Source organism: Perna viridis, chromosome 2, assembly GCF_037379345.1.
Source record: "Perna viridis isolate PV_CMFRI_1.1 ecotype Kerala chromosome 2, ASM3737934v1, whole genome shotgun sequence".
NCBI classification, from domain to species: Eukaryota; Metazoa; Mollusca; class Bivalvia; order Mytilida; family Mytilidae; genus Perna; species Perna viridis.
This window is the reverse complement of record NC_142446.1, coordinates 14,529,969-14,550,494: the sequence shown is the minus strand read 5'-3', so window position 1 is coordinate 14,550,494 and position 20,526 is coordinate 14,529,969. Positions and strand designations below refer to the sequence as shown.

The following is a 20,526-nucleotide window of genomic DNA, read 5'->3' as shown; positions in this document are numbered from 1 at the left end:
ACAATATTAGTACGTGCACTACTCAGACAGAGGGGTTACCACTTATTTCAGGACTCGTCAACAACCTGTTGAGTAGTTGAGTGGATGGATACATGGATCACTACAGAGCCCCGACTCATCGAGCAGTAAGGTACCCGACAGGCGTAATGTACGTCCTTCATGAAAACAGACTGACGAACATGTACAGCCCACAATAATAATGGCAGGGGTTGAAATTGCATATAAATATTTCTTACACCATTGAATGTCATCGTAGGTAATACACACTGGGAGACTTCTTTCCAACAAATGATTGTATTATTCAGATATATTAGAAATCATCTTCATTATATGCCATGTTTATTAATGTATAAGCTTTCCCAATATTGAAATACGTCATACTTTGTAAAATGATAGCAATCGTTCACCTGTTTTAGACTGAAATCAATACACAATTTAGTAAATATGTAATTAGGCCACGTGGTGCGGAACAACCAATCGCGTCTGGTCACATGATCGCCTTTCAATGACAAATGCGTCAGAGCAATACCGAAGCATTTTATTGTCAAAGTTAACATTGCGGATTTTACAGCGGCTGGTCCGCTGAAATTTTATTAGTGATTTTGGACTTCGATGTAAATATCATTTCTAAAGTTAAAGTAATGGCACCTAGTCCCGTAGAAGAGCTGGCTCTCATGGACTTAGAAAGGTAAGCAACATTTTTACCAGAATTAGTTAATTAAGGAGTGGCTCTTTTCTTATTACCGATTCTCAACTGTTCAGAATTATTCTTAATAATTCGCAAGCACGAAGTTTTTATATGGATTAAGTGTAGATGAATATTGATTTTGAAAGTACTTTATTTTCCTGAACGTTAAATTAATGAAAAAGTCAATCTGTAACAGCCATTTTTAGAAACTGACTCACAGCCGAAACATTCAGCGATCTTACCACTAGAATCTTACATAATGTCTGGCGTTTCAGATCAAATAAAGGGGCATCAAAACAACGAAGAGATCAAATTAATGGTGAAATATCTACAATGAGGGATTTACTACCTCTTCCAGAAAGCGCAAGACAACGCTTATCACAGTTGCAGATCATGTCCCTAAGTTGTGTCTTCATCAGGAAATGTAATGTTCTACAAAAGAGTAAGTCTCTTTTTATCAGTTACTGATACAGTCGCTTAATGGAAACTCAATATTGTATTAAATAGACACATTTACGTTTTTGTTTTTTTTTTTTTTTTGTGTGTGTGTGTCTGTCGTATAAATGAAATCAGCAATGATTTAATAAAAACACAATACAACATTATGATAGTTTTCTGTCTAAATACGACGTTTGTTTTAGGAGTAACATCAAAGATAAAAAAATATTTTTTTCCTTTTCAGTGGTAAAATCCCAACAAAATAGTTGCGATGCGCCTTGTGATTTTTCACAGGTAAGACACTACATTGTAACAATCGGGTCAAGTACTGTGTTTAGACAATATTTTCTTTGTATTTGACTAGTATTTGCGTCATAAAGTGACAAAGGTCAGATACACATTTCCGTCTCTTAAGATTTGCTTGAGGCTACCTAAGGACATTTATGAGATACACTAAGATATATCATACATCAAGGATGACAACTTGTCAAGATCCTTTTATAAAGTAATATATTGTGCATTTACCTGTACATTTACCAACAGACGATATATTACTATGATCTATAAACTTTTAATGGTCGACTTAACATACTTATTAAAAATAGCTTGTTGACGTCAGAAGCACTGTCTACATTCTACACCTTGGGGAACGGTAGGTATTGGAGTGGAATTTAAAAGTACCTATTCAATGAAAAGCGATTTGAGTTAAAAGAATGATGAAATAAATAAAATCTAATGTAATGAATTGATCATTTGTTTTATAGTCTTTGACTGGATTTTTATTGCTGACAACAAGAGACGGAAAACTACTCTATATATCAGAAAATGTTACTGAATACTTAGGACATTCAATGGTAAGCTTTAATTACTTATAATTAGTTTGTCCATAAGGTGAAGCTTTATACTAGTAACAAACAACTCTTAAAATGTAAACATGACTCTCAGCACATATAATATTATAATAATTTAAAAGGTTTCATTAAGTGAACTCTTGTACATTAGAGTGCTTTGTTCTGTAAACATACCTCTTCTCATTCTAGGTGGACATGAAAACACAAGGAGATAGCTTATTTGATATCGTAGATAAACGTGATCATGGCACTGTGCAGGCACAGTTGCTACATGGTGGAGGAAAATTGTCAAATGATATTCCTACCAGCTTTTTCTGTCGCATGAACATGTCTAGAACTCTCAAAAGACAAGCTGGATTTGGAGATGTAAAGGTAAATACCCCGCTTTGAGCCCCTTGCTAAGTAGGCGTATCTGTGACTATATCTCAAGCTGATAGCTATAACACTTGTTCTGATAGTGTTCAACTACTTGCTTATATTTAGATCATGGCACTGAGCCAAGTGAAAATGACATTTGTTGTGAAATAACTACTGATGTATGTTGGATAGATGATTGTTCCCAAGGTTCGATGACACATGCCGATAATAACTAAAATTAAATACTTTTATAATCATTACACTGTTATGTATAATTCTACAAAATGACAATTATAGCTAATGTACGATGTACGATTTTTAGGTAATGCATGTTAAAGGTCACTTTGTTACTGTACCAACCCAAGAATCGGATGTTGAACAACAAGTGTTTATTGCCGTATGTTCTCCGTTGATAACACCAGATGTGAAAGAAAGCCTTATACAGAATAACACCATGGTTTTCAAATCTGTTCATAATCTTGATATGTCCTTCATTGAACTCACAATGAAGTAAGTAAGACTCTAAGCAAACAAATACAACACACGCATTTGTTTTTCAGAAAATATTTTCCACAAAAATATTAGTTAAAAACTTAGAAAACAAGATAACCTAGCAGTTAAGTGATTTAGTTTAATATCTACTACAGATTACATCATGAAGTTAGATTACCACACACATTCCTGAACACACGTGTAAATTTTCTGTTTATTCTCGAATTCACAATAGTTAACCACAGTGCAGCTTACTATTTGTGTACATTACAGTGGAGAACACCACTTGCAGACCTCTTCTGATGATGTCCAGAATAAATCATGGTATAGTTACATATACCCAGAAGACTTGCAGGAAGCCAAAGAAAAACACACCCAGTGTAAGATGCTTATCATTATTGTTTTATGCTTTGGAAACATCACAAATATTATTTTTATGAGACAATGTCGAATAATTTCCATTTTCATTATTTTTAAACATGGACAATAAATACGATAAAAAGGAATATTTCCCTGATGCTATTTCTAAATTTATTTAAATGAAAAAGGTGAATAAAAGCAAACTGTATTTTCAGTGATAAAATCTAGACATGAGATGGGTTGCATGATGACAGTTAGAATGATAACAGGGACCGATGAAGTGATCTGGGTCAACATTGTGATGCAAGTTCGACAAGCCTTACTATCCAACAGTGACGAACCGGTTATATTATGCATTAACCAAGTTGTCAGGTATGTTCTTATCATCGGTAAGCTTAAAAAGCTCTAAACTCACTTTATTTGGACAATACTTACAGTGATAGGCAATATATTAGTAGGTGACATTTGTTTAAAATATTTTATCTTGTCTTTACAGTGAACAAGAGGCGTTTCAATTCAAATTACAAGGGCAGCTATTTGCACTGTATGCTTCTCGGACACCTGACTTCTTCTTTGGATCAACTTTCTGTGCTCCTATACCAAGTACCAATGATGGAGCACCGATGATTTCATCTGGAGCAAACATTTTCCCATCACCATTTTTCTCCGGCCAACAGATTTTCGACCAGCCATTTGCAACAGTACCTCAACCTGTTCATGGCCAAATACCTCCTCCACACAAATCATTTTGCACCAAAACCTGTTCCAACTCTTTGGCAGACCGCCAGGGGCGTAACGATACCTTGCGTGCATTGAAAAGGAAAATCCAAGAAAACTATACAACACCGTCATGCAAACCATCGAAGTTAGCAAGAATGATGCATCATCCAAATAATGGATTTGGAATGGGAGGTTCATCTCCTGTTTCAGCCATGCAAACCGAACCAGTTATGTGTCAGTCTCTTCCACCCGTTCAGAGCAGCTTCAATGGACCAGCCCTTGATCATGGTCCAATGCAAATGCTATATAGTTGTCGAGACATACAGCGAACACTAGCACAGAAGAAAGGACCAATAATTACAGATCGTCTTTATAAGCCAGTTGTCAAGATGGAAGACAAAAACAATAATGAGCAAGTTGTGCCTGATATAACAGTGCCGTCTTGCTACCTTACACCCGAAGCATCTCCAGTATCATCACCACAACCATCAAAAGAAAGTGGAGCTACCACTGATGTACATTCATTTAATCCAGTTTTAGTGGCAAAATACATTTGCACCCTTAAACAAAAGCAGCTAACTGGAGTTCAGGAAAAAGACAAAAAAGCCAAAAAATTACCAAGTCTAGATGTCTCTTTTGTTGATTCCTTCTTCGATGAGCTAGGAACCTTAGTCGTTCCTAACACAAACAATATTGATAAGGAGCCAATGATTAAAACGGAGCCGATAGACATTGACGATCTTATTGATGTCAAGCAAACAGATTCATTTGATGTGGAGGATATTCTGGCTTTGAGCGACCCAGAACCGGAGATGAATGGCGGGAAATCCATTAATATAAAGATAGAAGTCCGAGATAATAGCTTCAGCGTGCCTGAAGGTCATACAAACTCGCTTCCCTTGTCTCCTGTTTCGTCAATTACTGAGGACAGGCTATCATGTGATGAATTGTCCTACTGTGCGCTGACGCCTGAATCAGATTTAGATTCTGATCACTATGACGACATTATGGATCCCGACAATTGGATGTTGCAGTCACTCAAATTACCTTGTCAAGGGGTTATACCAGACTTGGAAAAGGTTGGCAATGTTCAAATGGTCAGTGACTCAGGTGAAACTGAGCTGCATCAGCTTAGAAAATTCATCTCATCTTGGACACCAAGTGGTAAGTAGATTCAGTGTAAACATTTTTCACGGCATGACAATAAGGAAGGAATGTATATGAAACCCAAAATTTCAAACAGTAATGTCATTTATATGTAAATACTAATAGATTTGAAATTAGTTTTATAAGAATGATGCCTTTATTTTTTTCAATAACGGGTATACTTTCAAGTATTACATTAAGTTTTTTAAATCTGTCGTACAACAATGACATTTTACTTTTGTATTTGTAGGTGCCATTAATTCCAATGAAGACTCCCAGTAGGCTAACGTGTAAGTTACGACTTACGACCATTCATATGTAAGGCATATTGCCTATGCGTCACCTCCTATTTCTGCTGGCAGAAGAGTATGGAGATCGGCGTTTACCCGCTGGCCGGGATTTTGCTTTATTAGACTGTCTGCTGGTCGGACATTTTTACATTTATATTTTGTTACTTTACGTATATATATACACATTGAAATGACCTTCGAGTATTTGCCATGTACATATTTGCGTGAATTTGCGCTGGTCGCATTTTTCGTTATACTGTAATAATTTTTTATATAGAACCCGTTGCACAGGTTGCAGAAAATCTTAAAAAAACGCTTTATATTTTATGTTATCGAAATATGCTAATTATTGTATGTATGAAATTTTAACAAGTAACGCTGGACGTTCACTGCACATCATTCATTTCCCCATCAATTTGATGCTGCTATTGTAATATGATAGAGAATTCGTTTTGGATTCATTTATAATTTCTGTTCATAAACAGCCCTGGCGGCTGTCCATGTGTAGGTAGGATTTTATTTCTGATTCTGGAACGTTTTCTCTCATTCAAAGCTGATCAAAACGAGGCTGGCCCTCTTCCATTTCATCAATCAATGTTTACCCCAAAGACTAGAGTAACTATTTTCCAGTAACGGTAGAAATTAGATAACCCTTAACGGTATTCTTTTTCATGGTTGAAGAAAATGGCATTTAACAGTTACTGTAGAATGGTTTTATTTTTTAAGTGCTATTGTTTAAATGTTTGAACCCTCGAGTTGGGAGATTCAGATCGAATACACCCTTATAGAGGATAGATGGGTTGAACGTGCCTCCAGTAAGGAGAAACATGTCATTGAATGCTCGTGATTTCTGCGGGCCAGAGTCACTATGTTTAGCTTTATTAAATGATTTGTTGTTACATATTTGTTTAATAAAGTTTTTTTGAATTACTTGATTACTGAATAACGCCTATATGATCTCTATCCTTGAATCTAAAAAGTCGAGTCAATGTGGCAATATTGCACCAAAAATAAAATCAAATAACAGTTTTTGATTCTATGCGAATTACTAATATTATAATGTAGGGAATTGTCGGACTCGTATCTTAGAAAAGGAAGACAAATGCACATCCTGTTTAGTCAAATGCTATTGGAATAAACATTCAGTGAAAACTTCGAAACAATAATTTACTCTAGATTCATGTACATGTGCATTTATAACAATGGTGACTGAAAGGTAATAACAAACTTGCCGAACGATTTGTTTTTACACTATTAATAAAAAAGGAACTATTTCACATAAAACAACACAAAAAAAATTAAAAATTAAAATTTAAAGAGAACACTAATCGCATAATAAGGTTTAATATACACTGTGTAAAACAATCAGAAAAAAACCTGTATTTATAGTATATACCTGTTAGCTTTTTAGAGCTCGAAGTTATTGATCTCTCTTTCCAACTACCTGGCATGGTCGAAATTTTCTAGATAATAAAACACATGACTGCATCAACAAATTGATTAACTATTCATAAATACATATGTAGATATTAATATTAACAGCTTTTTACAATTGGTTGACCTCAATAATTTGAATATCTAATCACGACTCAAAATATGTCCTCTGCAGTTAAATATTTACAGGGTGATAGGACAAAAAGAGAGAGGATGAATAGTTATGGGAGTAGAAACTTCACAACATTACCATTAAAATGACACCTTTGTTAAAATTGCAGAGGGAAAGTACCATAGACATGTTAAAAAAACGCAGCACTACATGGTCGTATTACAAAGACGATTAAAAATTAAACACGTTTGTAAAATCAATACCCCATGAGGAAACATTATCTTTCAGGATAACACTATTGATGACGCACTAACGGAAATACAAAGCGTTAAGTCAAATATGAATTAATCGCCATAGCAACTATTAACGTCAACTTCCTCTTTCCACTAAGTGCAATTGAAACTTAATGACAGTTTATAAATATTTAAAATGATCACAGTAAACATTTATAGAGTGATGCTTTTTAAAATAATATAAAAAGGATGCCAACTTCAATTTGAAGTTCGATAACAGGATACAGCATTTGTGCATTATTCTGCTTACACACAACATATTGTACGCCGAGGTAACAATATATTGCAGACAACAAAAATCGATCGAAAGGGAGAGGAAATCAGAGCGTACATTTTAAATTCGAAAAAACACGGGCTAAACGTGAACACATTAAACAGAGACGATCCACATACACAATGCGAATCGAAGAAAAAAGATTACACATGAAATCTGAAGGTATGAAAAAAAGTGCGGTTAAATAATGTTACGGCGCTGTCGTCCGTAGACACTGTTTTCTCTGATAACTTGAATATTAGTTAGTAGTTGATCTTTATGAAACTTAATAACAAGATTCTAAACCACAAATGAAAGGTTGGTATTGTTTTGGGGGGTTACGACACCAACTGTGTCATGAATTAGGTATCAAAAGGGGCAGAAAAAAGCATAGAATTTTATATTAAAAAAATAACTTTCGCTGGCCGGGTCACCTAGATGAACTGTCCCACACTATCATACATCGTGTACTAAGTTACAGCCCTAGATTAATCCAACGAGGAGGAATGACTCGACCAGCGAAAGCTATATTTTAATATAGCCTAGCGGCCAAGTGGTCTAGGGCGCTGGACTTAGTGCAGGCGGTGTTGCCATAGATGTCACAGCGGTACGAGTTCGAGTCCAGCGGAGGGAACGACCAAAACAATTTGCTTCGCAAATTTGACAGTTCTAACATCATTGGGAATTTTTCAGACCCTTACACACACACACACACACACACACACACACACACACACACACACACACACACATATATATATATTGGAATGGGCTTGATCAGGAAAAGAAAAAGAAAGCAGACGTTTTCACCCAACTTAAGAAAAAAGACATTACGTTTGGTTATCTATTCGCACAGGGGAAGAAATTATTACATTTCATTTCTTATTAAAATGTTGAGTCTTTATAATGAAAATCACGTACGGAGTACACATATTGATGCTATATCAGACAAGAACATTCATTTCTAAAAACACAGAAGCTTCGTCTTGTTTTTATTTTATAATTTATGCTTAATGATTGTATTCTAGATCAATTTAATTGCAAGGCTTCTTCATCTTAATATAGTGGGTATTAAATTTTACTTACGATTTATTACTACTAAAATTTGTTTTAATAAATGTATAAACCATTTCCTTTATTTCGTCGCTTAATGTCTTGGTGAGAAACAACTGCTGTGTTGTTTTTGTAACTGAAGAAGAGCCAATTCAATTTCAAGTACTGACGGATTATCAATATTGCATATAATAAAAGGAAAAAAATTGAAAAAAAGAGGAGATCTAATGTCAACAAATTCGAATTCGTTATTTCTCTAGAAAAAAGATTGCATCATGTTTCAATGGTAGATACTAGTTTTCAAAGAAATACCATATTAAGTTTAAAAGATTAAAATCAACGACAATCTAAGAAACAAAGATCCCTTCACCGTAAGTACGTCAGCAACTAGAAAATAGAAATAATAAACGATTTGTGCGTAGACAATAGCAATATAAGTAGGCGAATGTGTTAATAATTTACCACTGTATAAGCTACCAAGGGAGTTGTTCATATCACCCTACGCAAATATTGAAGCGATATATTGCTGATTAGTTTCCTCTTGATATTACCGTAAACGGCATTCATAGCTTTGGAAACAAGAAAAGGTATCAAATCAATACAGCTAAATAGTTCAAGGCTATTTGAGGATCGAAACACCTACATAAAAGAACAATTCACAGTATTCATTATCAGTTTATAGGCCAAAATGTCGATGATTGATTTTCATTTAACGAAGACATTATCTGATGCTATAAACATATTTATTCAAAAAATTATTTTCTAAAAATGGGCGCTTTCATGGTATAAGGCTTGTGATTAGCATGAAATTAGCAACTTTGAATACATTGTTAAACCTACTGATTAAAAATCATACCTTGAAGGCTAATTTATAGTTTGTTTTTTTTAAATAATTCAACAAATCAATATTCATTAAAACAAAATACTGATATGAATTCTAGTAGACACACCGACCCAGTCTACCCACTTGAGCACTGTATCCATCGATCAACCATGATGCTAAAACAAAAACGAAAACTTTCATCGATTCAAACGCTTCTAAAACAAGACAAATGTTTCTTTTATACATAAACACCTAGAGGTAAAAGACAATACTTCTACTGAAAAAAAAAACACTTGTAAAATGATCAAAATAAGACTTCAATAGATAATTACACACCAAAGTGCCAACACAAAACATCTACTGATTTACGCCCAAAGAAAGACAAATATCCATCGATTCAAACCAACAAATAGACTAATACATATCCTCCATCGATAAACAAACGCAAACAGATCAAGACAAAATTTCCATCGATAAATGAACACCAAGAAACCAAGGCGAACGTTACTAACGCCAAGAGATCAACATAATTATCATCGATTAATGTACAACATGTGATCAAGGCAAAACTTCGATTGATAAACTAAATATAAAAGATAAATCAAGAAAATAAAATTCAACGGTTTAAGAACACCAAGAGACAACAAAAAAACGTTCATTGATAAACTACAGCTAGGAGACCAATAAAGAAATTCTATGGATAACAGACATCAAGAAATCAGTAAGTGATGGGTAGTATAACAAAATTTACGAACTGATAAAATCTAGGCCATAGTCAAAAGGAATAGTCCAAAACTGATGACCTGTAGACCATAGTCAAAAGGAATTGTCTAAACTGATGAACTGTAGGCCATAGCCAGAAGAAATTGTCCAAACTGATGAACTCTAGGCCATAGTCAGAAGAAATAGTCCAAAACGATGAACTCTAGGCCATAGTCAGAAGGAATAATCCAAACTGATGAACTCTAGACCATAGTCAAAAGGGAAGGTTCGCAAAACAAATGGCAATATCAAGCTAAAAACACAAAGTTGACCAAAATACCGCACTGACTTAGTACAGGCATTTCTGATAAATCAGGTTTTAAATTGCGTTAAACCACCCCGCTCCCATTACAGTTGATTAACCTGTGCCAAAAGATTAAGGCAAATCTTCCATTGATAAGCGAACACCAAAAGATCAGAACACAACTTGCACAAAACTACTATTGATTAAAAACCAAAAGAGGTATCAATCAAATGAGTAATTCGAAACTTCCATCGAAACACAGAAACGCAAACCCCAGTGCATGAAAAATACGCTCCTGTCTCTGTAGATAAATCACATAATAGCATTGCGTTTATTTGTAAAAGACATTACTAGTATATTAGTTGTTTGATTAAATAAATGGGAGTTGTTTGTACATTTGATTATCAAACACATACAGCTACAACACAGCTGTGAATACAGGTCTTCAGTTATTGTAATACTTGCTATGCTAGAAACGGAATTAATCATATGGCGATTTTGAAAAACCCATAAAACCCTGTAAGAAATCTTACAGCTAGATCTTTGAATGCAAGCGCTTTAAAACATTTGATTTCTCTGCTCTATACTTCAATTCCATATCAACAACTGAAGAACACATCAATTTTTTTTTATTCCATGCTGTATTTTAAAGAAAAAAAGGAAAACGTAGGTATCAAAACCTTGTTTTAGGTAATAATAGGACACACTCTGTTCAAGATCATTCAAAAATCTAATGACAAATTCACCGATGATGAAATTATCACTATTATGAAATATTTGATTGACAATGTATTTGTTCATTTTACTGGATTATCTTTTCAACTAACAATCGGAACACCGATGGGTACAAATTTTGCACATCTGGGTAATTGATTTGTTTCTACATTTCCACGAGGCAAATTTTATAAAGGGTTCACTGTGACAAAAAGAATGCAAGTTAGTCTAGTCATTCAATTTCTTCTTTTGCAATACAGATAACGCATTTTTTCACTGAAAATCCTCGGTTTGGTCATTTTTTTCATTCAGTGTATCAAAACAGCTTAAAATAAAAGTAGCAACGAACACATCTAAGTCTCGTATCTTGACCTTTATCTCGAAAGAGAGAATGAAGGAACGTTAACAATAGTACTCTACCACAAACGTGACGACTTTTGTTTCTGTCAAATATCCTTTTTCTACTCGGCTACATTTTAACTGCCCCAGCGAATGGAGTTTTCATTTCACAGCTTGTACATTTAAGCCAAAAAATTGTCAGTTGGCAGATTTTCTTGCAAGCGTTTAGCGGCTAGCACAGAAACTATTTTAAGAAGAATTTTCTGTCAAGACTGAAATAATCATTTCGAAAATTCTATGGTCGTCAGCTTGATCTAGTTGTTTATGATTTTTTCCAGAACTTCTGTTCTTATGTCTGTGGTGTATTTGTTTTCATGAATTAAAGGGATCAGTAATTAATCGCAAAATAAGTACTCACGAAAATACATATTTAACGTTTAGCATACAGTAATTTTCGACCACGCAAACTCAAATACTTGCAAAAATGTTTGAAAACCATCAATCGCAAATAGTTCTGGCTGAAATAAGTAAAAGTACTTACTGTATGTACGTTAGGGGAATTCTTCGTCTTTGACATACACGACCGTCATCGAGCAGCATGGTAGATGACTTGCAAGATGGAAATGCTCACTCTTCCTGAGCACCCAAATTAATCCCAGGTGTTTTACTGCTCGTCTCTATGTTCCTTTTCTGTCCTTCTTGTTATTTGTTTTTTGTCAGTTTATATGTTTGTCCTAAAATGTGCCATTTTTTTGATAACCCCATATTCATTGGCAGTTTTTGGTATTTTCGATTTACCATTTCATCAGTAAACGATCATTAAGAAACCAAAAACAACAATTTTATCCATTCAAATGCGAACATGTGTAGACACATATGTATGCTGTCAGTTCCAAATTCAGCTTCTTAAGAGAATAACTGGAAATAAAACTGGCAGCTTATATATGGGTCCACATATGTTCGCATTTATGAAAATTTGTACATCAAATGAAGACAAAAATGCGTAGGATAAAACAAAGCATATCTATGAACTGTTTACCGAAATTTGCAGTATCACAACATTCAAATCTCTGAGAAAACTGAGACTTTTATTCACCTAGTCTGCTAACTGACAGCATGGAGGCGAAGTACTCCTATGTAGACTGTCGAATTGTTTTACTTTTCTCTTGTTAACGACTTTTCCATTCGGCATCGCTAAATCAATTTGAAGTGTGGCGGGGCGGCCAACTATTCAAGAAGATAGTTAACAGCCAGTTAAATGACTTAACTCTTTTGCCGAGCGGTCTAAAATTGGAACCCCGGTGGTGCAGGGTATAATCTTTCGAGTTAAATCATGCCCCCATTACACAAGTGTCTCAAACATATCATTTCCGGAAACATATTTCTCCGAGTTCGTTAAGGTTACAATCAAAATACCAATTAATATTCCAGTGGCAAAAAATGAATTTAGCAAACCAACGGGACGAGTGTTCCGTCTTGTTAAAAAATTTCTTTCTTTTCAGACATTTCAATTTGAATATCAAAAGAGAAAATATTTCCCAGAGGAAAAGGTATCTTTCAAGTTATGTACATATTAGTTGTATTATATCACAGCAAAATATGAAGTTTGATGGACGAGCAGAAGGGTTAAAACAACCCCAAAAAACAGTCTTTAAAAATGAAAAGAAATTCCGGAAGGCAAAATGTAAACAAATGCAACGAAGTTCAATATAAGACAACATTTGTATACTTGATATAAAGCCATTTGGCAAAGCCCCAAAGATTCGGTCTTTCTAATTCTTGATCTTGAACGTTTTTATAACTTGACATTGAAAAAGAAATCCTAAATGACCTTCCATAAGTAATACCGAAAACCCACATTTTATCTTTTTGTGGTATCTGACATCATGGAAACAAAGTTACTTACACGTGTAAATACATAGAATGTAATAGAATAAATTAAATATATGATTTTAAAGTACGAATTCTACGCCTAATTTTGAATATTGTCTTATTAACACAGACGGAGCAATTATGCACTGGCAATGTATAGGGTCTATATTTTTTTTTGGTACAACTCAAACGGTTTAAGATATGCGCTTACAAGCTACAAAGAGACAAAAAAAAAGTTGACTTGCATATGGGCGGACATGATTGTTCCTATATAGTATTTCAAACATTATTTCATTTGGGTATAAAAAAAAAGTAAAACAAATACAAAAAGAGTTTATCCATTTACGTCCGCAAAACAGACTAAGTAAAATAGCAATGAAGACGTGAATTTGATAACAACCTAGGCAGCGCCATGTCAACAAAAATGTCTGTTTATTCAATTTGATAGTAATCCTGAATATATAAGACCATAACGACATTTGAAAATATTTGTATTATCAAAGGTATTATCATGCTCATTCAGAGCTAGATTCGTCTATCAATGAAATATTCATCGTTTAATTGTCTCTGTGCGGTAAGCATTTCACGGATGAACGTTCAGTCGGTGTTAAATCATGATTTATTCATACGTTTAGCAAGTACTTACAGAACAATGCCATTTTTATATACTATAAAGGGACAAACATTTCATAACATTTCATCACTTGAGAAAAATATAACAACATAAAGCTAATGTAGTTATCATGTATAGGTCATAAAGTTATATTCTATTCAGCACCAGCATTATCCAAGGTTAACGACTAGACATGGAAAATAGACATACAAAAAAAAATGAATAAACAAAATAACACGACCAAAGAAGCAACCCAGCTTCACCAAAAACTGAAAGCATGGACTTGGTGCACCAATAGGGTATAAGCGTCCTTCGCTTTTCTAGAAACATCCACGGAGTTGCTAATAAAATGTCACTTCCGGGGTAGAGGAAAGGTAAACTTAAACTGTGAACAAAGTTGTTCTCAAGATGCAGATATCCACGACTTCATTACGACGATCAAAAACCTTTTTGTAGACACACACACAAACAATACTTACGTCACATACAATACAGGACTTTTTCACTATATATCAGCATTTAAAATTTTGGTAACCTCTGTATTTTTTTTTAATAAAACGTAGAAAAATTATAAGAACAGATTTTGATTTCGATTCTCAGGGAATAGAAGCATAAATAAATGACATGTTTAATGACTTTGTCATTTTACTCCGTTTCAAATTGTACTTGGTCCTTTATTTGCAAATGTATATGAGTGATGATTAATTCTTCCGCTGCTTGAAAACGATTTGCCGATGTTGGATCTTTAACTCAGAAACTATTATCACATGACATAACATAAGATACCAGTCTTGCATTTCTTATATCTGAGGGGGTGTACATAAAAAAATGGAGGGTAAAATTATGGTGCGTTTCTAGTTTTGTCAAAATGACAATGACTTATAAATAATAAAATATTAAGATGACAAACTTTTTGTTTAGAAAATTTCACACAATAACATAAAAATGTTCCTCTGAAAAGTGCAAAATGAAAGTGAAAGTTGGGAAAATGGCTATTTATAGTTCAAGATTACTTTTCTTTCCGATCTTTGTGAACTCGTCCTTTTTCTTTTTGCTGAAAATTAATTTTCAACATATCCTTAGAAATACAACATAAGTGAAAGTTCTTTTGAATATATATATATACAACGTCTCAGAAAGTGACGACTATTCGCTAAACTGCACCATCGGATCAAATTGATACAGGGAAGATATATAAACGTATAGAAAGGTCTGAAAAATTCCAACGATGTTAGAACTGTCAAATTTGCGATGCAAATTTTTGGTCGTTCCCTCCGCGGGACTCGAACTCGTACCGCTGTGACATCTATGGCAACTTTCTGAGACGTTGTATATATATATATATATATATATATATATATATAGTTAGAATGTAGTGGATTCTAAAGGAATCACGTGGTTTAACTTTACTATTAATGTGGTGGTTTCTGGGTTACATTCGTTTGATTTGCGCTAGAATCTTGGTTCTCTTGATTACTCTTTCTAAAGGAATCGCAAGGTTTTAACGTGACTATTTTTTTTTCAATCTGTAGTTCCAGTATGCTTCGACTCTTATTAAAATGAGAATTAAGTCATCTTCGAGCTTAAATTCATACACACGTGTATTGCTTTTTGCATTGTTTATATATTCTGTCAGACTTCCTTCTTAAAAAATGGAAATAAAATGAAAAACAAAGTCCAGCGCCCTAGACCACTTGGCCAGCTAGGTTATATAAAAATATAGCTTTCGCTGGCCAGGTCATTCCTCCTCGTAGGTTTAATCTAGGGCTGTAACTTAGTACACGATGTATGGTAGTACAGGCGGTGTTGCCATAGATGTCACAGCGGTACGAGTTCGAGTCCCGCGGAGGGAACGACCAAAAATTTGCATCGCAAATTTGACAGTTCTAACATTGTTGGGAATTTTTCAGACCTTTCTATACGTTTATATATCTTCCCTGTATCAATTTGATCCGATGGTGCAGTGTAGCGAATAGAGTCGTCACATTCTGAGACGTTGTATAATATTGATTTGTTGTGACATGCATCATTAATTTGATCCTCTATCCTACATAATAACATCTAAATGAACTGTCCCGTACTACCATACATCGTGTAATAAGTTACAGCCCTAGATTAATCCTACGAGGAGGAATGACCTGGCCAGCGAAAGCTATATTTTTATATAGCCTAGCTGGCCGAGTGGTCTAGGGCGCTGGACTTTGTGCAGGCGGTGTTGCCATAGATGTCACAGCGGTTCGAGTCCCGCGGAGGGAACGACCAAAAATTTGCATCGCAAATTTGACAGTTCTAACATCGTTGGGAATTTTTCAGACCTATATATATATATATAAATATTTTAAAATCATAAAAATATGCACTTCACTGTAGAAGTGTATGGTAAAATTAATGCAAGACTGATTAATCTGTTGTCGTACATTCTAGCATAGACAGTTACAAAGCCATGGCGAACAACGTATTATAAACATTTTGTTTGCTACCGTTGGAAGAATGAAGTACTTCAGATTTGCTGTTATGCAAGAACTAATGTGATACTTTTTACAATAGTAATACTTGATAACCCGAATAATATATATACTTTACGGCTTCTTTTATATATAATCTTTCAAAACATTCAAAATAATTTCATTATTTATAATTCATGGCATTGTAAAAATGGTTACAATAATTTGTCTATTATATGTCATAAAGAAGTTTCCGTCGAGAACAAGAAATAAATAAATAATTAACAAAAAACCAATACATTGCGTAATTATTTTAAACATGACGTGTATATTGTAGCACTGAATATAAAGAAGAATCATGGAAACGTTTAGCCTATAAACACCAAACATTTCATTTCTGTACATATGTCTGAGTGACATCGTTTGCTTGCCCCGTGCAGGTCTAGGTGTCAAAAGAATAGACCTGCAGCAGAGCTAAGCTTGTCGTAAAAAGCGACTAAATAGTGCTCAGAACCCTAGCCGGGGGTTAGGCCGCTCTGCCCACAGAGCAACTGGGATGTGTGCCCCAGGTGGTGGAATGGGGTACCCCTGGCGTGTTATATGCTGGGGTTGTCAGGCTATAATACGGAAAACCTGACCGCAAACCATAGTGGTGCACCGTGTTGGGAAAGATGCCACGTTCCTCACACGTTAAAGAACCCTACTGTGGTATTCTCCTGGAGTAGGAACCATAGGGCTCCGCCACAGGAGGCTAAATTGCCCGACCCTACCCACCTCTCCTTATTTCCAGTGGCAATCAAAATTTGTCGACCCCTTTGTCCTTGTGTCCCATCCCTTTTTCATTTCATCATCATTTCATGTTCATTTTATCATCAATTTCATGTTCATCGTCTGAATATGGCTGAATTATTGCTCTCGGACGTTAAACCCCAACAAACAAAAACATCGCTTGATCATTACGGAGCAGTGTATCCATCTGCACCATGAAAACTGATTTGTTTAAAGTGTCATAGTTTTCCTTTCATCTTTCCTCTACCCCGGATTTGACTTTTTATGAGCAACTAGGCGGGTGTTTTTAGAAAAGCAGAGGACACTTACCGGTGCCCCTGGTCCATGCTCACAGTTTTTAGTGAAGTCCGAGTTGTTACTTTGTATGTATTATTTTAGTTACTTTATTTTCTTTGTCGCGTTTGTCTGTTTCCCATGTCTGGTCATTGTCCCTGGATTACATTCTTTTGATTTCCGCTAGAATCTTGGTTCCCTTGATTGTATTACAAAGAAACTACAGCAGTTACGCGTGCATTTTTTCGCCAATATATACAACTACTTGCTTTAGTGATCATCCGTGTTCAAAAACCTGTATAGAGTATATTCTGTGTAAATAAACTATAATAAGGATCACCTGTCTTGTGTGACCATGATGTTGCTCATAATTGGAAAGTCACATTGGACAGGTTTAATTGTGTTCATTCTAGGGGAAAACTTCTATATCACATTAAAAGCTGTTCGGTACTTCATATGATGAAAGCATATTTGTCGTTCTAATCCTATTTAATATCTTTGAAATAAAATGCAGTAAAGAATAACAGCTTGCTCACCGTAAGCACTTTTTGTTGAGTCATTTCTGTTCTTATAACAAGATTATTCTTTCCATGTATAGAGGATTTTGCTTAACCTTTGACATTGCCTGTGTATTTGAAGTGTAAGTTTTCCTCTTTGCTTTTTAATTTTACCAAATGTTTTTCATTTTATTTCCATGTTTTAAGAAGGAAGTCTGACAGAATATATAAACAATGCAAAAAGCAATACACGTGTGTATGAATTTAAGCTCTAAGATGACTTAATTCTCATTTTAATAAGAGTCGAAGCATACTGGAACTACAGATTGAAAAAAAAAATAGTCACGTTAAAACCTTGCGATTCCTTTAGAAAGAGTAATCAAGAGAACCAAGATTCTAGCGCAAATCAAAAGAATGTAACCCAGAAACCACCACATAAATAGTAAAGTTAAACCACGTGATTCCTTTAGAATCCACTACATTCTAACTGTTATTACTGCTGATATTATTACCACATGTTCACTACAATTTAGTGATCCCTATCCTTTAAGATTCATATGCAATGAATGAACTAAAGATTGCCAGTATTTCTCTTCATCAGTAATACCGAAAGATAAGTGTTGTTCTATTTAATCATTCGATCATGCGAGCAGCTAACTTAAACTAGATTTAATTCCAAGAACGACTTGTAAGATGTAGTGTATTAGTGCATATACATAGTTCTTTCAAAGGTTCCATCGACATAACCGATAAAAAGGACAGCATACAAATCATTATATTCTCAGTTGTCACGTTTATCGAGACTAATAGTACGAATCATGCTCAACAGTACCGGAAGTCGAATTTAATCATATTTGATACCAGTTCGTGAATGGTGAGCAGTTGAAGAAGGCAGTTATAATGTAACATATGATAAAGGATAAATTGTATGAATTTTAATGAAAGTTTTCTTCTCAACTGGCGTCAATAAGACTGAAAGACGACTGTCGACTTTGAATTTGCACAAATTTACAACTAATGAGATTTACATTTGTTTATTATTGTACATAATAATGAATATAAAATTATGCTATAAATTATCAGTTGTAAGAAACATGAAATAGGTATTTTTCAAATTAACTTTTTGGTCATTTTGGTTTATAAGGATCAATGTTATAACATTACAGCGGTATATGGCACATCTAAAAATATTTTATGAAAGTTAAGCATAAAACATCCCTGAATGAATGGCAAGAGTAAAATAAACAGATCTTCTGCTCAACTTTGAACTTTGACACGGTTGTATCAGTACTACCTTAGGATATATGGCTAGCTAATCATGAAGAGAACTTCTACATTCTAATGGTACTGCCTCAAGCAAACCTGTCAAATATAATAAATGGTAAATAAAACTCGTCCTAATTTCTATTTTTTCACATCATTATAGAAAGTGTCGCCGGCTAATTTATACAAATTAAATGTTAATGACGGTAGTAAATAACTTTGAATTTACTACAATCATTATTATAAATGTATCCATTATAATACATTTTGACGTACCAAATATTACTTGTCATATGAGTTATATTTTGACAACATTTATTCCATGAAGATAACATATTTATGCAAAGTTCAAAATTTCTTTTGAAATAGTTTAATTCTAAATTTTGAATTAAGCTGCAGTTTTCATTTACCCATTGTAGAAAATATTAGTGTTGTTTTTCATTGCAGATCAATATATAACCATGTTTTTGCTTTTGATCTTCACTTGATCTCATAACACTAATAAGTCAAATGAGATTCCCACTCACTACACAATCAATAAGTAAACCCGTGCTTAATGAGTGACCACACCCTTTTTATCATACTATTTTATAAATTGTCTCTGTTAATTTTAGAAGATCTTTTAAAAAAGCGGTTATTTGGTAAGTTAGGTTCTAATTTTATAATTCAGCATATTGTGTAACTATAATGTTTCAAAGATAAATTCTGTGTACTTATGAATTATATATAGGAAGGTTGCACTGTAGAAAACAATTACTACTCTGTAATTTATATGTTAAACTAAGACTAGATAGATACAACTAAGTACTTTCATCAAACTTAAGACTAAATGGATACAATTAACTTTAAGCACATTCGGAACTCTGTTTACATACAATTACAGGCACACATAAATGTGATGCAGGGGTTTGTAAAACAATTTCATGTTTTAACGTTGTCGAGCGTATAAATTATCACCACTCCGCTCGACAGAATGTTGACATTGGACAGCAACAGAAATTAAGAGCGAAGCTGTTAACAAATTTTGAAATTAATCAGAGGGAGTCAATAATTTTAGGAAACGTATACCCTTAAAGTTTCGCAGAAAAGGAAGTTGATATCAGACAGCAGCCTAAATTGCTCACAAAATTTCAAATCATTCCAATCAATGGGAATTTGAATTTTTACGACGGAAATTTTCATTACCATAAATGTGCTCTAAAAAATCCGCTAAATAGAATGTTAATACAAGACAGCAATCAAAATTGCCTTCAAAATATGCCCCATCACTATCAATACCTTGTCCTGCCGATTCCCACTTCATATATTGACCTTGTTGTCTTATACTACGGCGTTCACTTTGCAACATTCTTCTTTCCCGCGACAAACTCCCTTCTTAACAAATTTTCGTCTTTGTCTTGAATAAG

At 34.3% G+C, this 20,526-nt stretch overlaps 2 protein-coding genes across 2 annotated transcripts in view; one reads left to right on the top strand and one right to left on the bottom strand.

Moving 5' to 3' along the window:
* Positions 1–502: 502 nt before the first annotated feature.
* On the top strand, positions 503–6,272 carry LOC148623756 (uncharacterized). The gene is made up of 10 exons (XM_088565835.1): positions 503–688; positions 964–1,130; positions 1,371–1,420; positions 1,891–1,980; positions 2,167–2,349; positions 2,657–2,844; positions 3,100–3,206; positions 3,402–3,558; positions 3,683–5,070; positions 5,303–6,272. Exons 1-10 carry the CDS (start codon positions 642–644, stop codon positions 5,332–5,334), a joined length of 2,409 nt encoding a protein of 802 aa, XP_088421961.1. The 5' UTR covers positions 503–641; the 3' UTR covers positions 5,335–6,272.
* Positions 6,273–18,875: 12,603 nt separating this feature from the next.
* The window catches only part of LOC148623755 (uncharacterized), a 71,224-nt gene continuing 69,573 nt past the window's right edge, over positions 18,876–20,526 (bottom strand). The window contains exon 13 of the mRNA XM_088565831.1: positions 18,876–19,219. Coding sequence (XP_088421957.1) covers positions 19,170–19,219 — 50 coding nt within the window. The 3' untranslated portion in view covers positions 18,876–19,169. The remainder of the gene's footprint in view (positions 19,220–20,526) is intronic.

Excerpts from the sequence above, each read along its gene's own strand:
- LOC148623756 (XM_088565835.1), top strand. The coding sequence starts at position 642 with ATGGCACCTAGTCCCGTAGAAGAGCTGGCTCTCATGGACTTAGAAAG. Across the intron at positions 2,350-2,656 it reads CTGGATTTGGAGATGTAAAG|GTAATGCATGTTAAAGGTCA; the intron begins GTAAATACCCCG and ends TACGATTTTTAG. Across the intron at positions 3,559-3,682 it reads TGCATTAACCAAGTTGTCAG|TGAACAAGAGGCGTTTCAAT; the intron begins GTATGTTCTTAT and ends TTGTCTTTACAG.